This window comes from Nylanderia fulva, unplaced genomic scaffold, assembly GCF_048542155.1.
Source record: "Nylanderia fulva isolate GAGA-0341 unplaced genomic scaffold, ASM4854215v1 Scaffold1, whole genome shotgun sequence".
In the NCBI taxonomy this organism is placed as follows: domain Eukaryota; kingdom Metazoa; phylum Arthropoda; class Insecta; order Hymenoptera; family Formicidae; genus Nylanderia; species Nylanderia fulva.
The window spans coordinates 1958509-1980278 of record NW_028189192.1 but is presented as its reverse complement, the minus strand read 5'-3'; the positions used below and the strand labels follow the sequence as shown (position 1 = coordinate 1980278).

The 21770-nt window shown below is 28.9% G+C and overlaps 4 protein-coding genes across 5 annotated transcripts; 1 reads left to right on the top strand and 3 right to left on the bottom strand.

Moving 5' to 3' along the window:
* Positions 1–296: 296 nt before the first annotated feature.
* LOC114928324 (10 kDa heat shock protein, mitochondrial) lies at positions 297–1816 on the top strand. Of its 2 annotated transcripts, XM_029299436.2 has the most exons (3): positions 297–522; positions 1146–1313; positions 1427–1816. In XM_029299436.2, the coding sequence occupies exons 1-3, from the start codon at positions 520–522 to the stop codon at positions 1568–1570; spliced, it is 315 nt and encodes a 104-aa protein (XP_029155269.1). In that variant the 5' UTR covers positions 297–519; the 3' UTR covers positions 1571–1816. The 2 variants fall into 2 exon arrangements, with proteins under 2 accessions (XP_029155269.1, XP_029155268.1); XM_029299435.1 differs by lacking the exon at positions 297–522 and having other exon boundaries at positions 1137–1313.
* A 57-nt stretch (positions 1817–1873) lies between these two features.
* On the bottom strand, positions 1874–4141 carry Sas10 (UTP3 small subunit processome component Sas10). The gene is made up of 4 exons (XM_029299431.2): positions 4045–4141; positions 3188–3741; positions 2272–2924; positions 1874–2170 (listed from the first exon to the last, which is right to left on the bottom strand). The coding sequence occupies exons 1-4, from the start codon at positions 4059–4061 to the stop codon at positions 2078–2080; spliced, it is 1317 nt and encodes a 438-aa protein (XP_029155264.1). The 5' UTR covers positions 4062–4141; the 3' UTR covers positions 1874–2077.
* A 572-nt stretch (positions 4142–4713) lies between these two features.
* Positions 4714–8492, bottom strand: LOC114928466 (sodium/hydrogen exchanger 9B1). Its single transcript, XM_029299684.2, has 8 exons — positions 8379–8492; positions 7682–8302; positions 7092–7267; positions 6532–6650; positions 6124–6285; positions 5862–6008; positions 5565–5666; positions 4714–5028 (listed from the first exon to the last, which is right to left on the bottom strand). Exons 1-8 carry the CDS (start codon positions 8462–8464, stop codon positions 4714–4716), a joined length of 1728 nt encoding a protein of 575 aa, XP_029155517.2. The 5' UTR covers positions 8465–8492.
* A 4512-nt stretch (positions 8493–13004) lies between these two features.
* On the bottom strand, positions 13005–20024 carry LOC114928452 (acyl-CoA Delta-9 desaturase-like). The gene is made up of 6 exons (XM_085488967.1): positions 19777–20024; positions 16722–16882; positions 15186–15316; positions 14557–14762; positions 13892–14077; positions 13005–13580 (listed from the first exon to the last, which is right to left on the bottom strand). Exons 2-6 carry the CDS (start codon positions 16840–16842, stop codon positions 13310–13312), a joined length of 915 nt encoding a protein of 304 aa, XP_085345093.1. The 5' UTR covers positions 16843–16882; positions 19777–20024; the 3' UTR covers positions 13005–13309.
* Between the last annotated feature and the right edge of the window lie 1746 nt (positions 20025–21770).

Sequence of the window (21770 nt, the reverse complement as noted above, 5' to 3'; positions counted from 1 at the left end):
CCTCTTATCAGGCAGTTCTATTTTTTCTCGTTATCTCTCATAAATATCATGACGTGGCGAATTATCGATATGCAAAAAAAAAAAAAAAAAAAAAAAAAAATTGACAGCTCGCTTTTATATATCGATTATATCGTGAATATTTATCGATTATAAGTCTCGCCGGTAATGACGTTTTCTAGCGGCAACTTCAAGAGCGTAAATCGAAAGGGGATTTGAGAATAATAGAAGGACGAAATAAATAAGTAATAAAATTAATTTCTCGTTCAAAGTCGAAAGATCGAAGAGACCGGAGTGGTTCTCGAAATTCTACGGGGAGCGCCGGTGATTGCGTAATCACTTTTCTGCCGCGATAAGACGAGTGGCGCAACGTGAGACTCGCAGGAACCTTCGTGGAGGGGAAGCTTCGAGAAGATCTCTGCTCAGAGTGCCGGCCGCAGTTTAGGTTACACAACGTGTTCGAGAGCGTGCTTTTATCGTGCTTTGCCTAGAATTGTCGTGACTGCCAAAGAAATCGCAATTATGGTGAGAAATTCTGTATGAAACAAACACGAGATGCAGTAGAGATATAGATTTTTGTCTTCTTTTTTGTGGAGAAAATTGTTTTTTACGAAACGTCATTCTCTTTATAACCCCTCTATAACTCCACAAGATGCCTTTTATCTTCATTATTTCTAAATCGTATCCCCAATTATTCCTAAAGTAACGAAATATTTTGCGATATCGTTGCTGTTTCTTTTTGTTTATTGCTTCGAAGCGAATGGCGTTTGTTTATGAATATGTCGAGATATGGACGAATCGGTGCCTCGACTGCAATTACATACTTGTATAGTAATTTAATCTCTGAAAAAGGAAAAAAGTAGCTAAATATGCAGGAATTTCAGGTATTTCACAAAGTTGGCGTATAGCGAGAAATTTGATTAGTTGCTTGCATCATACTTCAATTTTTTTTCTTTATTATATACTTTAATGAAATTTTTATATTATTTTAAATGCCCGAAGATTTATAACAGAGAAGGTAATTAATTAAACGTCAGTCATGAAGAGTATAGCTTGGTTATCATTTCCACAAGAAATTTTTCTATTATAGTTTAAATAAAACACTGAGACTGAAGAAAATATACATAATTACATTATACATGTTTCAGGCTGCTGCTAATGCTGTGAAGAGACTTATTCCTCTTTTCGACAGAGTCCTCATACAAAGAGCGGAGGCTATAACAAAAACAAAAGGTGGCATTGTATTGCCGGAGAAAGCGCAAGCCAAAGTCCTGCGAGGCACAGTTATTGCGACAGGACCTGGAGCAAGGAATGATGTATGTATTGAAAAATTGTACATACTTTTATATCACATTTAATATATTTCTGGCTACTATCTACTATTCTAAACAATATTTGCTAGTAATTATATTTTCTTTTTTTTTTTTAGAAAGGAGAGCATGTGCCTTTAAGCATTAAGATTGGAGATGTTGTATTACTTCCCGAATATGGCGGCACGAAAGTCGACCTCGCGGATAATAAAGAATACCATTTGTTCCGCGAATCGGATATATTAGCAAAAGTAGAAGTTTAAATTATTCATTGACTTTATTGACGTTCCCAGTTTCGTAAATGCTACATACCGTTTTGCAACTTTACGAACTAATTTGCAGCAAGGAAGAGTAAATATATTAAGTTTTGTAATATAATACTTTGAAAGTTGTTTCATTTAACAAAAACCTGTAGTTTTTAAAGAATGTTGCTGCTAAAACGCCATTGTGTTTCTCATTCTATATGTACATACAATTTTCTGATAAAATAAAGCATTTTGTCTACTGTATTAGTGTCATACTGTATTTAATATCGTATATTTACTGTTTAAATAACTACAAGTGTGTACTTTCTTTCCTTCTTTATTCGAAAATTATTAAAAATTAGGTACATGCTATATATTTTTTAATATACAACATTTAATACATTATTATCAATTGGAATATTGGGATTAATAATGTTTATATATGATTTTGCTTTCTTAGTTCTTGAACGAGATTAATTTCATTAATATCAATTTTTCATTGATATATGTATGAGTAAAATCCTTTTATAATTTTAATTTAATGCCCTTTTTCACACCAGCTTTGATACCCGAGATCTCTCCTTCGTAACGTTTCAACTCCTTTCTGACTTCTCTTACCTGCAAAAAATAATATTTATCATATAAAATATCTTAAATTCTTATGTCAGTATAGCAATAAACTTTTAATTTTCATATTTTATATAAATATGTATACGTACCGCGCCTCTTCTACGAATTAACGCTTTACGGTATTTATTTTTATGTTTTACTCGAGGATTGCGTAATTCCTTTCTACGATAAGGTGTAAGACCTCTATTCTTTGCCATTTCATAAGTGATCGCTCTTTTTTCTTCCCCTTTGATTATAGGATCTACGTTCATGGCATTATCCTTTTCATCATCTATAGCTTTTTCATCTGGATCTACTTCTTCCATACTATCTGATAGTAATTGTTTTTGATCGACTTGTTCTATTAATGTTTCTTTTTTATGTGTTGATTTCTTTTTTAAACCAGTCTGTTTTGGAATATCTTTACGAGTTTGTATTTTAGAACCATCTGATATACAATAAATAGGTTTACCCTCCTTAACTGCATTAACTATCTCTGCCACTTGTTCCCATAAATTTCCTTGTTCTAATTGCAATTGATCGAGCAATTTATGATAATGTATTAGACATTTTGTAACTGGATGCGTTTTTACTGGCAAACCTTTAGCTTTTAGTATCAAGCAAAAAGAGATATTGATGCAATAATTTAATAAAACATAATATTTAGTTCTAATTAAAGTTACAGCGTCGCAATCAGGACATGTTCCATTTTCAACCAGTTTAAGGAAGGGTGCCAAAATATCTCTTGCTTCTGTCATACAATCTGTAAAAGAAATAGTTATACATTAATGCTCTCAAGGTTTTTAGTATTTATACAATATATGCAAAAGAAATATATTTTTTCACTTTATAAACTTATAACATTAAAAATATATTAAGAGATATATTTGTGGAAAGCTTTGCTTAAAGAGAAAAGTTTCTTACAAAATTAATTAAAACACTATATTCATAAACGAAATAATTAATCATGTTTAGTAATAAACTAAATAATAGCAAAAAATATCATGACGTATGTTATATATATACCTTTATAATTATTGACCATAAACATAAAAGATTCCTTATCAGATATTTGTTTACTATCTTTTTGATCACTTTTCCTATCAGTTAAAATTTGTACTACTTGATTGATATTCATGCTGTCAAGATCTAAATATTGTTCCATTGATCGCAAATGCAGCTTCTTTCCCTCCTCTTCTTCCATATCAGCATTAATTAAATCCTTTTGAGGCGCTACCGCATAATCTGTATATTTGAAGTCTGATGAATAGAAATTTCTTGTTTTCTTGCCCCAAGCTCTGTCATCTGGCATATCATGATCCTCTTGTAATTCTTCAACATCAGACTCCATCGAATCTTGCTGATCATCATCCTGTTCCTCCTCATCACTCTCATGTAATTTGTAAACTTCATCTTCACTATCAAAATTTTCAGTGGTATGTTGTTTCCGCACTTTCTCTAGCAATTTTCTTTCAGTTTCTGTATATTCTTCCTCTGAATCTGTCACAGCATCCATGTCTATGTCTGCGATATCATCTTCCATATCACTTGCCTCTTCATTATCAAGAGGCTTCCTTGTTCTAGCATAAGAGAAAATAAATTAACAAATATAAAACATTTTAATATTATTTAGAAATTGAAGCGTTTACAAAGCATAAATATAAATTGTCCTTTAAATTTAAAAAATTGTGAACTTAATTACTTTTTCATTCATCTCTTAATTAAAAATTAGTAAATTTTGTCAAAGATGATTATTTCGCAAATTATTTCATATAATTAAAATCTAATTTTAATTTCTCGCAGAATTAATTTTTGTACGCTATTAGAACTTTTTAAAATTCAGATTTTACTTTTATGAATTTAATTTATTTACAAAATGTTACCTTTTTTTGCGAACCATATTTGAGGATAAATAAATAAATTTCAAGAAAATATGAACGTTTCCACGTGCGACGTATCAAAATCAATCTAACCCTCAAATCAAAATACCTAAGGTTACGTTCAAAAATCTACTCATCGAATAGAATAGACTGTAATCGACCAATTAGAAGCTGAGGACACTTTGTTCTGATTGGTTGATAAAAGTTACTTTACGTTCGACGCATTTTCGAACACAACTTCGAAGGAAACGTACAGCAACGTTGTGATTGGTTCGCCGCTTCGATAGTTTCGATACTTCGAGAATCGCAATATCGCAATATCGCATTCAAATTCAAAATGTCGGAAAATAGAGGCGCGTCGCATCGCGGCTCCCGCGTTTTTCGCGATTATTGTGCATTTAGACCGGAATCTCGTGCGAAAAGTAAGTGTTCAGTGAAGTGTCGGACTTTCGTCGTGAAATATGAATCGAATTACGCCTCGGAATCGCAATTTCGATGTCAACCGAGTTTATTTCTATACGCGCGAAATCGAGGTCGCCATCTCTTCGCCGGTTGTAACCAAGCTGCGAGCAACAGCAGTGAACAAGTATGTACATATTTCTTTGTTTCATAATTAATTGTATTACAAGAAATGAAGGAAAAAGGGAAAATATATGAATTTATATTAAGATGCTACAGTGTCGATTCTATCAGCGGAAGTGTCTTATTATTATTGGCATTTGCAATAAATTTTTTCTTTCGTTTGCGCTTTATAACGGGTTGCAGAGCTACGATGCGCGAATAGCTCAATTCACGCTCCCTTTTTTGTTCCTCGATACTGATCTTCTTCAGGAAAAAGGGGCCACTAGTCATCATGCCGAGCGCGCCAAGCGGGGCCAGAAATACTATTGTAATTACGGATAATCTTACCACATCGAGGGCTAATTCGATATTCATTGGATCGTCCTCCTTTCTAGCACGCTCGAACGCCATCGGCGCTAGCGCTGCCTAATTTGATGTTAAATTGATTATTTCACGTAAAAAAATTGCTTATATTACGATATAAAGATACCACGAAGAGATTCCAAAAATAGTAAAAACATGTTTAAAACTTATTTTTAAAGATATTTTAAAAACGTTAAAAAATTAGTCAAGTCCCTTTTTATTCATTTTATTCATAAAAAATAATATAATAAAGTTATATTAATAAAATGTTAATAAAATAAATATTTAATAAATGTTAAATATATATTTATATTATATATTAACGTGAAAATAAACATTTTTTAATAAATAAAAAGGGATTTAATCAATAAAATATTATTTTAACGTTTTTAAACCTTTACAGAAATTTATCACTAGTAAGTCCAAATAATCACTCATTTCGAGTATTTAAATTACTGACAGTAATTTTAAGTACTCGAAATAAGTGATTATTTGGACTTACTAGTAATAAATTTCTATAAGGAAAATATCTTTGAAAATAAATTTTACACATTGTTAATTATATTTTTTTTTGTTACTTGAGATAATTTCTTTTTTACCTGTAAACTTCCTTTTGGTACTGAAGCTATAGCGACGAATAATCGTTCTCTCAACGTGAAGGGCATTCTTAGAGTCGTTAGAAAAGTGGTGATACCGCGCGCCTTTTGGAAAATTGTGTAAAATTTATATCGATATATAAACCTGCATTTACAACATATAAATATTGATATGTCGCGATAGAAAATTAATTTCAAAATTTTATCATTTTATATAATGTTCAAAAAATTTATATATTCAATGTCCTTTGTAATTGCCTTTTAAAATTATTTCTTACTAAATAAAAAATGATAACTTACGGATATACCTATGAGTACACAGGCGAGGTAGAGTCCAAATTTCGATGCAGCCCAATTTCTAAAATCGATATCAGCCCCGATTACTCCCCCTAAAATCGGTTGTACAATAAGCCCCAAGAAATAAAACGCTTTATGAAAAGGCGTAGCCTGCAATGTAAAAAGAACAATGGAAATAAATCTAGAATTTTTCTAAGATGTAAACTAGACGCGAATAAACAATGAGAAAATTTTTTATTTTTCGATTGATTTTTACTATACTTACATCATACGAAACTGATAAGATTCGCCATCCGTGAATTGCTATAAACGATAATATAACGGTAGCGAGAAATCCTCCACCTGTAACCGCAAGTCTTGATGCTGCTGTGGTGCACATCAAAGATGCAAGGGCCAAACCGCCGATGCGATACCACAATGCATGTTTCTGATGTACAATCAAAAAAGTAGGAGTACAATTAATATAAAATTATATAAGAAATTAGAATATGTAAATATTTATCATAAAAATGGCACAACATTTTATTTTTTTGGAAGGAGCGATTTTTTAATGAAACATTGCGAAAAGATGATCATAAGGCATTAATTCAGATTGTACGAACGTATTTTCGCGAATACGTGACTCGAATTTCGCGAATATACTTAAACGCGAGGAAGTGAATAAAATACTTACGTGATTGCGATGAGGAAGAAAGGCCAAGGCGAAGCCCAAGATAATTCCTATTATAAGTCCTAGAAGGAAATCTCGAATCCCACCAGGGATATAAGACCACCATTCTGTTCTTCTGTCATCTAGAAAGATGTATAACTTGTTTGATACGAAAAGCTTTCTTCATACATTTATATTTTTATTATAATTTTTATGCAGTTTACTACCAGTTTGCGATGCTAAGCATTAATGTATTTGTTTAATTTATGTTATGAAAGTTACAAAATATTTAAATCACATATGTTCAATTTACATACATATTAGATATAAACGAATAGTTTTTGCGAACGCGGATAATTATTTAGCTTTAGAACTACAATTTAAATATAAATTATAAAATGCATATCGTCAATTTCTTATGTTATCTTATATCGATATTTCTTTTTCCATTTTCTTTCGTCGAAGATTCGAAAAATTTGTTTGAAATGCAAACTCTTTTGCGTTCAAAGAATTAAAATAATTAGCAAATTGATCAATGTATTTCATATGACGTTTTAGGATATTTTATGATTTTTATTATATACCATTGCTAAAAACGAAAGAGAAGCAAATGGAAAATAGAGACACCATGTGGACGACGTCGATAGATGCTGCCGTGCATAATAAGCTGGTGAAGCCTTTATCTTCTCCGTAACCTTGTTCAGCTAGAGTGAGCATGCAGTTAACCAATACAACCGGAGATATGCAGGCCACGATTGTCCTTGAAAGGCAACTTAATACTGTATAAATCTTTCTTTATATTTTTTGCAGTAAGATAAGAGAATCTTATACTCGATTGCATTTTAATAAATTATAAAATTCTATCAAATAAAAAATATATAAGATATTTTATAACACTGTGTAAAATTTTTATTTGAACAAATAAATAAATAATGCTTTTCTTAATATTTATTTTTAATAAAAAGATTATAAAGAATTTTAAAGAATATTAGAACAAAAAAACAATTCAATTTCTCAAATCTTTCGGTGTGTGTATAATATTCATACATATAATAATTTTGTATGAATTATTCTTTTTGTTAAGATGCCTGGAATGAAATTTTAAACTTGCGATTATTCCTAATTAATATAATTCTGAGAAATTCTGCGTGCGACGATATGAAAATTCGCTCACCCTGTCATAAAAGACCAATTCCACGGATAATCGAGAAGATATCTGCAGGAGACGGTGATCGTCAGCATCTCTACGGTGCACGGCACAAGTGCGAGAATCATCACGAACACAGGATGCGCCCTTAATGCAGTCGTCGTCAGCTGCAGGCCGGCACGTACCATGATGAAGGTCAGGCAGAAGGTCCTGATCTTGGAAGTCGTGCGCGGTCCGAGTTCCTCGTGTATATTATAGACATCGGTGTTGCGTAATATTATACCAGCTAGGAGCATGCCGAAGATGGGCGGCAGATGAAGCCGAGGGATGTAAGAGAGAGTCCAGCCGAGCACGTAGGAGAAAAGAATGAGAAGTAGGAGGCCGAAGACGCTGCCGCCTGGTAACATTACGTCACCCAACCAAAAGTACAGAACGGCCCAGGCCAGCAGGATCATGCCGGTCACAGTCCCGAACCAGAAGAGATCCGCCGATGTCAGTTGTAGATTGAAGCACGCGGATATCACGTCGGTCACGAGGGTCTCCCGTAATATCGGAGGGCAGAAGGTTGCGCGATTGCAACAAGTATTGTCATCTTCATCTTCATCTTCGTTCCTCTCCTCCGCGATCTGAATCGATGTGTTCCGCGATCTGAATGTTATTGTGTATTCGATAAAGAAAAATATATTCAGAGAGTTGTGATGGGTAAAATTGATAATTCACTTACTTTCCTCGCATCTGTACATTAATATCAGATGCTTGTGTGTCTGCGGAAGTAGATGCGATCGGTTTATTTTCAGGAATAGGTTGCATATGATAATAGCGTCAGTTTTATCTTTTTGCACCGATACTGTGTTTATTAAACTGATATTAAATCTGAAATTGAAATTGGTCTTGAGATATTGAATTTTTCTGATATATATATTAGGTTCTATTGCACGAAAATTAACGTCTATGTATCATTATCACAGTTGCGACTGACATATGAATTTGACATTTAAATGTGCAATACTCTACATACATGATACGCATGAATTTCGATATATTTGAACTAATTTCACGATATATCTAAAGCGATACATACATTCAATCTACTATGTGTGTTTATATTAAAAAAAAAATATATATATATATATATATATATAATAAATTATTAAAATTACCTTACTAAAATTTTTACTTAAAATAAATACATCGTGAAAGTAATTTTTTTACGTTTGAATAATGATTAATTTTGCATTTTATCCTATACTATAATATATAAATATATATTAAAACTTTGCTAAAATTATATTTTATTGATTGTTGCAGGATGGCATCGCGTTATCGAAAAGCGTCTTAAGTTGTTCCTCGTGTCAATTTTTGAAAGAAACATTCGTTTTCGTGTGTGAAAGAACAATCTCATCTCGATTCTCTCATCTTTAAAGAAACAACCGATTGTTTGGTGAATGACTTCAAAGGATTTTGTGGATATTGAATAATTCAGGTACGTAATGAAAGAAAAATAACTTTAAATAGTTTTTTGACAGCTGTGCTAATAGGGATTAATTTTGTCACGAAAATACTAGAGAATATGAAATATCACATGCACGTTGCAAAAAATATAAACCTTGTGAAAGAATAGATTTAAATATCTAGAATCGAATTATTTTAATATAGGTCTTGCTCATTATCACAATGCAATTTTTTAGAACCTTTGAAATTTACCGCAAAAAATGACGACTATAAAAATTAGCAAACGAGTGAATCGCACATTTTTTGAAAATTTCTTTTTAAGTGAGAGTTTACATTCAATAAACTTTAGGTTTTTTATCATTAGTTCGTTAAAAAAGGAATTACTAATTATAATCATCAATTATTAAATTATTATATTATTATTATATTATTATAAATCATAAATATTAGGTAATCACTAATTATAATATATCTCGTCGTACTATAATGGTTTCTTATATAAAGAAATATTATCATTTATATTGTTAAAAATCATATTGAAAATTGCATACATACAACATATAAATACAATGCAGCATTAAATGTTATAATAACATTCTTTATGCTTTGCATATAATTAATATGATTATAATTCTCTCTATACGCATGCAAGATATAATATCTGCCTCTTTCTCTCTCTTTTTTTCTTTCATAGTTTATGTAAGCTATGTCACAAAATAGAAATACAAGAACAAAATTTTACATGCAGCAAAGTGCAATGTTCTGTAATGTTCGCAGAATTTTATCGCAAACATTACACAATGCAGATAAATTCTATTTGTCACATTTGACATCGACGTTTGACATTTTCTCGCTGATTTTTTAGTTTTGCCGCCTAGCGTTTGACGCATCAGTTGTTAGCTGTCAGTTGGCGATGAGCGCTCGCAGCAAGCGTGTCGTGTTTGGGGTAAAAATTCTATTTTTTATCCGAGAATGACGAAAAAAAAAAAAATAATAATAATCCACCCTAATCATACGCTCATTCTCGTTGCTTTTGCTTTAGCTGACTTTAGCATATGTGTAAGTTGTTATATGGCATGGGATTATTGCTGTTATTGCTGTCATTGTCATCACTATTATTATCGTCGTTGCGAAACATGTAGACGCGAGACGCAACTTTTGCACTAAAAAAGGTAAAATGACAAGAAGAAAAAAGGGGGAAGGAAATACATAATAATGCGACACGGTGAGAAATGTGTTGAAATGTCATTCTTTTTGTTTTTGGAATAATTTGGATGCAGTTTTGAATAATTGGAGCTTACGTCAATTTATACGTAATGTTATTCAATGTGATATCATATTAATGATGTTAATAACATATGTATATACGCACTCTAATCTTGTTTACAACCAGAATTTTAATACGAAGTCAATATCGTACGCATTCTAATAATACGCATATCGAAACGTAAACACCAATCTTTTTACGCGTTTGTTAACTATCTTTATTTATAGAAGAATATAATTACACACATATACGTTGCGTGAAACGTTGCGTTTGACATTTTCCACACACACACACACACGCGCGCGCGCGTGTGTGTAGATATGTGTATATATATATATATATATATATATATATATATATATATATATATATACATATATATATACATATATATATACAGACTAAATATATAATTTAAGTTTACAATAATACATTTCTACAATAATAAATATATATTCGAAGGATAATAGATATTATTCTTAAATAAATACTCCTTACAGAGGAAGTTAAAAAAAGAGGAACAAGGGGAATTTTTGAGATCTCAACCATAAGATACAAATTCCCAGATTTTTTAATTTTCTTGCTTAAGTTTCGCAATAACATCGCGTTTGGCTCTATGGCCGAGAAGGAGGAGGTATATATCGTGTTTTTATATTAAAAAAGCCGATTTAATATTCTTATTATAATATAATTTAAATAAAAAAGAACGGAAAAGACAGAGAGGGGGAGAGAAAAAAAGAACCAACAATGAGCTATAAAAAGTGAAAGCTTTTCCGTCGACTAGTTTCTTATCAAGATCGGACTTGATATAAGCTATTGTTTGCAGTTTCATATAATACATATTTGTCTTATAATTAATGATCCATATAATGACTATGTCAATCACACTTTTTTATGGAATACGAACTGTGTGTTGTCATTTACAGTGAATATAATACGGCGTCATAGAAAAACGGAGAGTGCGTGATACCATTTGCTGGTGAATTCACATTATATATGTGTCATCCATCCGCATTTACGAAAATAACGTGTCAAATATTGCGCTGGATAATAAATTCAGGACATCGTAACTCTCGATTGTAGATACACAGTTTTTTTGCACGATTGAGTCACGAGAGTCGAAAAAATGAAATGTAAATTAAATAAAATAAAAATACATAATTAATATATAATCAATATAATATATATATATATATATATATATATATATATATATATAATTTATTATATATATACATATTAATAATTTTTCTTCTCTCCGTCTTTCTTGTTAAAAGAAAGATTCAAGGCTAATTTTGCTTCATCTCAGAACGTAAGCTTTATGGGTCTCTGTATACTGAATGCTCACCTAATTAATTGCTCTAAATTAGCGCCAGAAAGGCAAAAAGAATCTATCTCACCGTACTTTTCCATAGAACTTAATTTTTTCATCCCTTCGCTGCTCAAATTGATTAATAAATCAACTTTACAAGATCGATCTTCCGTACGATAAATTTTCCAAGAGCAGATATATATTTTTTTTGTGTGGAATAAACAAATTTTTTCGAGGGAAAAACAAATTTGAGCATTTTTAGTATAAGTTGTCAATATAATGTACAATAATAACAAGTAATTTTGTTATTTTGTATCAAATGGCTATTTCGTGTGAGAGAGCTTCTCTATTTAATTACACTAATATTCTTCGAATGAGATAAGAAGAATAATATTTATCGGCCATTTAGTTGACATTGATATAAAAAATCGATTTTTCGTCGGATGAAATATTAGAAGACTAAATTGGATCACGGTTTCCACTACGGCAAGAAATATAACCGCAGCGCGTTTTTGCCACTCCGAAAAATTTCCATGCAAATATTTCATAATCAATATTGATTACCTTCACCCATATTGATATTGATTGCGCAATATCTTTTAATTTCGACCTTTCTTGTTACTTTTATCGTGGATTTCTCCAAGAATGTTTACCTCGAAACAAGAACGTTTCGTGCCACGAGATGCAAATTTCTGAATTAACAATTTAAAGTTATGTAAGTTGTTTTATTAAGAATTTATTAAGAGTTTCTATGTCACAGAGATAAATTGTACAGCAAATGTGTTTCAAGTAAGTAATAACTATACATTTCATATAAAATATAATATATTTTTATAAAAAATTTATGAAAATCTAATTTCATTTTCCAGCTAAAAATTGCAATATTCTATAGACAATATATTTTCGAAAATTTTGTAAAGAAACTTATTTTTCTTTGAAAAATAGATCTACCTGAGATAGTCTATAGTCTATATACTTATTGTTATTAAATAGTTAAATTTAAAAATTCTTATATTTTGATTTTTTTATTGATAATTAATAATAGTTTAATAGATTTCCTATTTATTTATAATTGTGTACTAACTTTTGTAATATTTAACTTTAATATTGCACAATCATCTATGTTATTTACTTTAATATTGCCCAATCACCTATATTATTTAAATTAAACTTTTTATTACATAGAGTTTAAAAATTGTCCCTTACGCCTTTTACGCATTAATTTACATACGTTACATACTATTAACTTGTTTATCATTAAAAATAAATCAACAAAAAAACACAAGGAAAATTTGTGTTATGTGTATATATATAAATCGGTTTCAAGAAAAATTAATTTTTCATTGAAATTATGTTTCATATAATTATTCAGTTTCAATGGGTTCAACCTCATTAAAACAATTTTCTTTGAAATCGACGCACTATTATTTGCATCTGGCTTTTTCTAACCCGTTAAAATTCAAATTTGTGTTTTAACAAAAAACAAAATTCATCGATCACAAAATACATATTTAAGTACAAGATGTATTTTTTATTTTTTGGGCTATTTTTAAAATTTTATTTTACTACAGTTCTTGTTTTACTTTTGTGATTATGTTTGTATTTTTAATCATTATATTAATCATTAATTAATTGGACTTTGCTCTTGGTGTTTTGGATGACTCCCATCACCTCTATTTAAAATGACGCTCTTTACCAATTTCAGGGATGGATACTTGAGATCATAGGCTAATCCTAATTTTGCAGAAATATCGATAAAGAATGTAGAGTAATTCATTATATTGGTTCCTAATTCTGCTGACTTGTAATCCCATGGAAACGTATGATGATAATTGTGATATCCTTCTCCTGTCGTTATATAATTCATCAAGTTATTGTCTGTCGGTTCTATATTCCTAAAAACAAGAAACTGATGTTATCAAACATTGTCAATATAATGAGATTGTAAACCTTGATCTTTCATAAAAATTATCAAGGAGTTATTCCAATAAGAAAAAGAATCAATTAATTTTCTTATTTTTCGAAAACTTTACCATAATGCTTTGTTATAAAATACAATTGCTATTATTGATAGACAATTATGTTAAATTATTTATGTAAAATTGGCAATTTTTATTATTTATTATTTGTTGTTTGCTATATATAGATGTAATTCTGTAAAAGTACAAGTTCCAAGTATCGTGAATTATACATGTGAATTGCGTACTTATTATATGGTTTGGTACCAACGGCATGAGCGAAACTATTGATAGACCACACAGCGTTTAGAGTGAGTATGTATCGTATAAACGCTTGCGATATGATGGCTCTAGCCCAGGTGTCATTCCAGAAGTACACGGGTATCATTGTAGGTAGAATGAAACCAAACAGTAATTGAAGTAACAAGAAGTATCTATAAAAATGCTACTTTAAACATTTGAAAATTATTTTAACGCTTTTTTATATATGTGCATTTCACTATAAATCTATTTATTAAATTTAAAAATTACATATTTCAAGAAATTAAAAAAAAAGTTATTATTTGATCAAAAAATGTATACATTATACAGACATAATTTGTCTATATAATTTAAAACAATTATTAGAGTTCTGTTTTTTTTTTAAGTTTTAGAATTCTCACTCAGTCGATTTTAGAAAGAGTTTTGTTTAAAGCAAACATACTTTAAATAAAAACATAATTTGAAAAACCGAATATTTTCGGAAATTTTGCAAAAGAATTTTTACGTAATGGGGGACGTCGTGAAATTAATTTAGAACTCTCATAATTTTTTTAGAATTTAAAAAATGGAGGCGCCAACTTTATAAAGATACTTATTTATATTATTATGTAAAAAATAATAATTATGACCAAATAAATGGAATAGTTTTTACTTTTCACCAAAAACTACAACGGGATCTGACTTCATATCTGATAAATCGATTTGCTTGCTTTTTTCAATATATTCCGGATCTTCCTTCATCATTATCCAACCAACATGCGAAAAAAAGAACCCCCGCCCGGTATTGTGAGGATCGGCATTAGTATCACTATATTTATGATGCATACGATGATTTTTCACCCACTTATATATCGAATTCTATAAAAACAAATAATTTTTATATTATTATGTATTTTCAAAGAAGTGTTGAACATAAAGCCATAAAATATAACTTTTTTAATTAACTTTAATCAAAATTGATTTTTTTCGAATCGAACATCTTGTCTAAGTTTTTTAATTTTTAATACCAAATATGTTGATAATTAAACGTTGTAATATAATTTTGTTTATGTAAGATTTATGTATTTGTTTGTATGATAAGATTTAGTTAGTAAAGGATTATTTATTTTCAACATTTTTGTAATATACAAAAAACTTTGTTTTTATGTAATTTAATTTTCTGTATCTCTAAAATAAAAATTTTAAATATAATTTTTTTAACACATTTTGCATGCATTATATATAATGTGTATAAAGAACTGCCTTCATCAAATTAATAAAATGTAATGGGACTAAAGATACCTGTGCACAAGCGCTAAAGCATACCATAAGGAAAATTCTTAATGGTAACTTGGCTTTGTAACTTTTGTGACTCCAAAGTCGATGTGCGCCAGCGGTCACTCCGAGATGGGATATAATGTACACGACAAAAACTACAAAATATGAGAAAATTATATTATATTAATCTAAATACTTCTGTTCTATTTTATAAAGATTGTTTCAAAGATTATTTTTAGTGAAAAAATCAATCTGAAAAATTATATTTAAAATTTAATTTTTATATAAAAGTTTATTTTATATTTAAAAAATATATTAATATTTAATATGTTTAATGTATACAAATAAAAAACTAAATATGTAAAATTATAAGTATTTTTTAATTACTTTAACATAAAATATATAGTCTCGACTGTCTTATAATACTATAAACATTTTCATAAAAGTCAGGAAAGATGGCCAATGTTCATATTTTAGTAGTTTGATAATATAAAAAATTTCTATTATGTGTTTATTATTTAATTTTGATAGTAGATATTATATATTCTTCACAAATAAAGTAATGTGTCAAATATTATTAAAAAATAACAAAAAAGTATATTTTTTGCATTTTTATGAATTATGGTTATCTTCTCCGAGCTTACCCTATTTATATTTATATTTTTTAAAACAATAAAAACGTAAACAATTTGTAAACAATTTGTAAAATGAGATACGTAGAGATCCAAGAGAAAAATACTGATATTTTCACTAAAGAAATTTTTTATCTTTCATGATTATGATTGCACATTCAGCAAACATGTCAGTTACGGTTCTTGGCAAACACGAATTGACTCTTAACAAATATGGATTTAATTTAATAGAGCTGAAAGTATAAAAAAATATAAATAAATGTACTTTCTTAAAGTATCATTTTGCGTAAATTTTCAAATATCAAATGGCTTAGGAAATAATTGAAGAATTTTAATATTATTAATTGCTTTATAAATATTTGAACGTTTCAACTCGCACCAAGTTATGCTAATTATTATGATTTCGATTTCGCTTCAAATATATAATTCTGAGAGTCGAAATGCGCGTTAAAAGTTACACGGAAAATATCATCATTTTCAAACATCTTTTAGATTTCTATGTAAAAATGTAAGATAAACGCCCACTTTCTGACACACTTATTGACTCTGTCAATATATTTTAATTTTATTTTTTTCTTTGACGTTAATGATCATATCAATTATCAATTAAATAAAGAACACTATGTATTACTTTTAATTGCAAAGAATCTAACGTTTTGAAATAAATAATTAATAATAAATCAGAGGGTCACAAACGCCGACAATAGATTGGTATTTTTAAATAAATAACTTTAATATAATATCTAGTTTTATTTGCTAGCAAATTAAATGTGTATATTATACAGAAAATTCTGATTCACAATGAAACTATTTGTTATCAATTTTATTTTATACTGCTTTTTCATAAATAAAGAATAACTGTCTTTGCTGCATTTAAAAAGTCAGAAAGTGGGTTGTTCATCTTACATCAAAACTTCGGAACACTTACTCCACAATGTAGTCATTGGGTTTTCCAAATAGTTGAAAGTCAATAAACCATAAATACCAATAATGTGCAATAAAGCCAGTAGTAAAGCATTATACCATATCAACTCGGTTTTGAAATACATTTTCTTGAACAAATAATTTTTCGGAGTATAAATAATTTTTCTGAAAAAAATAAAAAAAACAATTATCGCTTTTGCACATAGAATATAGCAATATATATCGTTCTATCAGAAATAATGATTGACAATTACTACAATTTGTGTGCAATGTGTTTGTATTAAATGAATATATATATTTTTTTAATGTGTACTTTTGATCACTTTGTATTTTAACAAGACACAATGCTTTATAATTAAAATATGTCATTTTTTTAGTTAAAGTAATCTATTGTGTGTTTTCTATATTAAGACAAATTAAAACAATACTCAATTAGTTAGAGGCCAATAAAGAGCAATTGATTTAGATGTTATATAATATTATTCGTGTTTATTATCTTAACAATAAATTGTAATAAATTGTAAACGTTTCGGCTGTCACAACAGCCTTTTTCAATACAAAAATAAAACAACCATCTAATTGAAAATTATAAATAATAAAAAATAAGAGAAACATCGGATTGAAATTATAAAATAGTATAAACGCTGATCGTTACATATGTGAACGAACAAAATAATGAAGATATTGATTCAAGATTTGCGAAAAAATTTATTTCGTAGAGTTCGTCAAATTTTGCAATTTTTTGAAAAAAAATACATCTTACTTTATAAAAGGGTGGAGAGAAGAGGAGAGGATGAAATCAAAATCGAACGAAAGTATCTTAAAGTAGAAAGTTCACTCTTTAAAACATAAAAAAAGTTTTTTCAAATACGATAATTTTTCACGAAGATACGCTTATTTAAATTTACGCGAAATTTTGATATTAAGTGCGTGTTGTAATAATTTTTTCGACCAGTGTATTTGTAAATTGAGAATGAGAAAATGTTTTAAGTAAAACCAAAGTAGAGCTTATTGAAGAAAATCAACAAAAATAATTTTTAACTCGATGTTTAAAAATGAGAGGTTTAACTATAAGGTCAAAGAATAAATAGACATGCTTACGCAACTAAAAAACCTATAATTTATCTATAATTTATGATTGACATTAAAGCATTAGAATAAGTTTATTAATACGTGCAATTTTAGTATTAATATATTATATATAATTTAATATATAATATATAATATCAAAAAATGTTTCAGACAAGATTTGTTTATCTGTTAGAAGGCCAATTTATCATGACCTCAAATAAATTTGCGAAATTCAATCAAATGTTTTTCAACTGATGTCGGATACCTGTCTCTGCGGTCTAATTACTCGTGAATCTTAAATGGACCTTTAAGGAATAATTTGTAAGGTCATATAGCGTTCAAATAGACATTTTTAGAAAAATTCGAGATGAGTACTGAAAATCGCAAGTTGAGCTCTAAATGACCTTTACAAGTTTGACTTAAATGTCAATTTGAGGTCACAATAAATTGGTCTTTTAACAGATAAACAAATCTTGTCTAAAACATTTTTTGATATGAGAAATAATCTCGAGATATTTTGTGTTGAACGTGTAAAATGGCGTACCCTTTATTTGTGAATAATACCAACTTCAACCCTTCATATCGCAGCAATAAAAGGTATGCTCAATTCGAAATTTTTAGGGAATCAATGTTTGATGATACACAATCATTTATTACCAACATCAAAACTCGACGTTCACGAAACGGGCGGTTTTAGGCCTGTTTTTGCGGTCACTCTTCTTTTTTTATTATAATAATTAAAAATAGATTTTAACAATGAATATAATATTATACTGAGGAAGACCGCGTGCGATTAAAACGTTTATTTTATTATTTTATGATTGTAATTTTTGCTTAAGTTTTAGTATTGAATGTTTGTAGCTTTTACATAATGTTTTATGTTTAATAGTTTATACATGGAATAAATTTTATTTGACTGAACAACTCTAATAATTGCTCGATAAGTTGGCCTTTTTATTTATCACTGTTTGTATTTACAATATACGAGCGAAACTTTGTATCAATTGAATATAATATTTATTTTTAAAAGGAAAAATAAATTTGTGGAAGATTGAAAACAGTGAAAGTTACATAGAGTAACATTATTACGTTTATGGATTAAAATGTATCATTCTGAAAAATATTAAAATTAAATAATTTCAATAATTTTAAAGAAGTATATCAAGGCTCTGTAATATTAAATATTAAATACAAATAAGAAAGGCTTAAGAGCCATACGCAGATGTTCTTTGCGTACATCTCCAACGAAAAATTAATTTTCTTTAGGAAGGTATAGGAATTTATGAAATTAAATTCAAGTATGAGATATTTCATGTTTAAAGTCTTGGTAGTGAACCAAGAATAATATGTGACTTGTGCACATTTTCGTTCATTTCCAACGAAAAATTAAATTAATTTTCGTTGAAAATAAACGAAAATGTGCACAAGTCACATATTATTCTTGGTTCACTACTAAGAATTAAATTCAAGTATGAGATATTTTGTTGGAAATAAACAAAAATGTGCACAAGTCACATATTATTCTTGGTTCACTACCAAGACTTTAAACGTGAAATATCTCATACTTGAATTTAATTTTATAAAATTAATTAATGAAAGGCTCGTATAAATTAAACAAAATTAAACAATCATATATAGTAGGCCAACTAAACGAGCAAATAAATAAGATGTAAAAAATTTTTTTATTAATAGTTAAATCATTAAATTAACATTCCGTTACAGAATCGATATAAATTGTAAACGTTTCGACTGCACTACAGTCTTTATCAATACATAAAAATTAAATATTAAAATATAAAGTTAGATGTTAAAAATACAAAGTTAGTTAAATATTAAAATATAAAATTGAAACGATTCTTCGCTGTTGACCAATAGATATGCAAGGCGATTGGTCTGAGATGCCAAGTTATGCGACATTTGAGCATGCTACGGATATAATACGCGAATTAAATCAATGTCAGAAAAAATTAAAAAATCTTTCAACTTACATTATCGTTTTAACAAGTCCTTTTCCCCGATATTTCAAGTGTGTGTTGCGAAGTCTGAATACCAAATGTCAAAATAGAGAGCGTGATGTATTTATTTATTACCAATGTTTTTTCTAAATTATGATTCAGCAAATTTTTTAAGTATGTCAAAATAACTACTGTCTAACAATTCGGTGTCTGTATTTAAATTAATTCCATTTTTCTGTTCTTTAATGTGGATCATTTCAGATATTAGTCTTTTTTGGTAATTCTTTTCATGATCCATAATTTTAATATTGTCCCAGTCAAATGTATGTTGTTCGTTTAGAATGTGTTCCGTGATAACCGAATGTCTAGCAGAGTCTAATTTAATATTATTTTTATGTTCTTTAAGTCTCGTTCCTAACTGTCTTTTTGTCTGTCCGACATATGTGGCGTCACAATCGTTGCAATTCAATTTGTAAATAACGTTAGAATTCGTGGGGCAATTATTTTTGTCCTTTTGAACTCTTATGAAGTCATTTAATTTTTTAATGCAACGATATCCTACCACTACGTCAGGTCTTCTTATTGCTGAAGCAACTTTCTCAGATATTGATTCTATATATGGTATGACAAAATATTTAATGTTAGTATTAGTATTATTAGTATCTGTTATATTGTTATTATTAGGCTTGTTAAATTTCTTAGTTGAGAGATTTTTTAATCTGCGTTTTATTTCTGTGAAAATTAGATCAAGAGGATAACCGTTGGATAGCAAAATGTTAATAGCTTTCTCTATATTTTTTTTGTGAAATTGCGGATGTGATAGTAATAAAGCTCTATCTACCAAGTTATAAATTGTTCCTATTTTATGACAAGTCGGATGATTTGAAAAAAATGAAAGTAATCTACCTGAGAATGTCTTTTTGTGATACCAATCTAAATAAATTTTGTTATCTATTACTTTGATCATTATGTCTAAAAAGCTTATACAACGATTATCCTCCTTTTCCAATGTAAATTGTAGTCTATCGTTATAATTGTTGAATTCGTTCAAAACATATGTAATATTGTCAGCGGAAGTGCATAAAATAATGTCGTCTACATAACGGAAATAGAAAGTCATTTCGCAATTTAAATTACTAATTACTGATGTTTCCAAGTCCTGCATGACTATATCGGCAATGATCGGAGAAAGTGGGGAACCCATAGGAGTCCCATAAATTTGTTTGTAAGTTATGTTATTAAAAGTGAAAAATGTAGAAGTTAATATAAATTTTATCATACCTATGAATTCATTTTTGGGAATCTTTGTGTGTGACTCTATAAAATGCCATCTATTATTGATACCGTTTAATGCAAGATCTACGGAAACATTAGTAAATAATGAAACAACGTCCAATGAAGCTATTATGTCGGTATCTTGTATTGTTTTCCCTGATAGAATGTTGCATATATCAAAACTGTTATTTACAAAACTGTCCGCTCTAGGAAGGCTATCTTTTAAAATTTTATGAAAGAAAGAAGCAATATTATATAGAGAAGTATTTATTGAGGAAACTATTAATCTAAAAGGAATATTTTCCTTGTGGATCTTGGGGAGCCCATAAGCTTTAGGAAGAAGAGAGTCGCTTGAAAATAAATAATAATATTCTTTTTTGTTGATGAAGTCTTTTTTCAACCATTTTTTTAAACAAATATTGAGGTCTTTTTCTATTTTTGTTGATGGATTGTTTTTAACTATGGTATACGTAGAATCGTCTTCTAGGAGACTCTCAACTTTTTTTATATAAAATTCTTTTTCTAGTGCGACTGTAATGCTGCCTTTATCTGCTCTGGTAAATAAAATATTAGGATTTTGATTGCAGAATTTAATTGTGTCTTTATGCATGTGAAATAATTTTTCTTGTATGTCCGTTTTTTTGTCGTTATTGTTTAAAAATAATGAAAATTGTGGAATGGCAGCATTACGAATCGAAGTAAGATTTCTGATCCCGTTAGAATTGCTTTCTATATCTTTGATGAATTCGTGT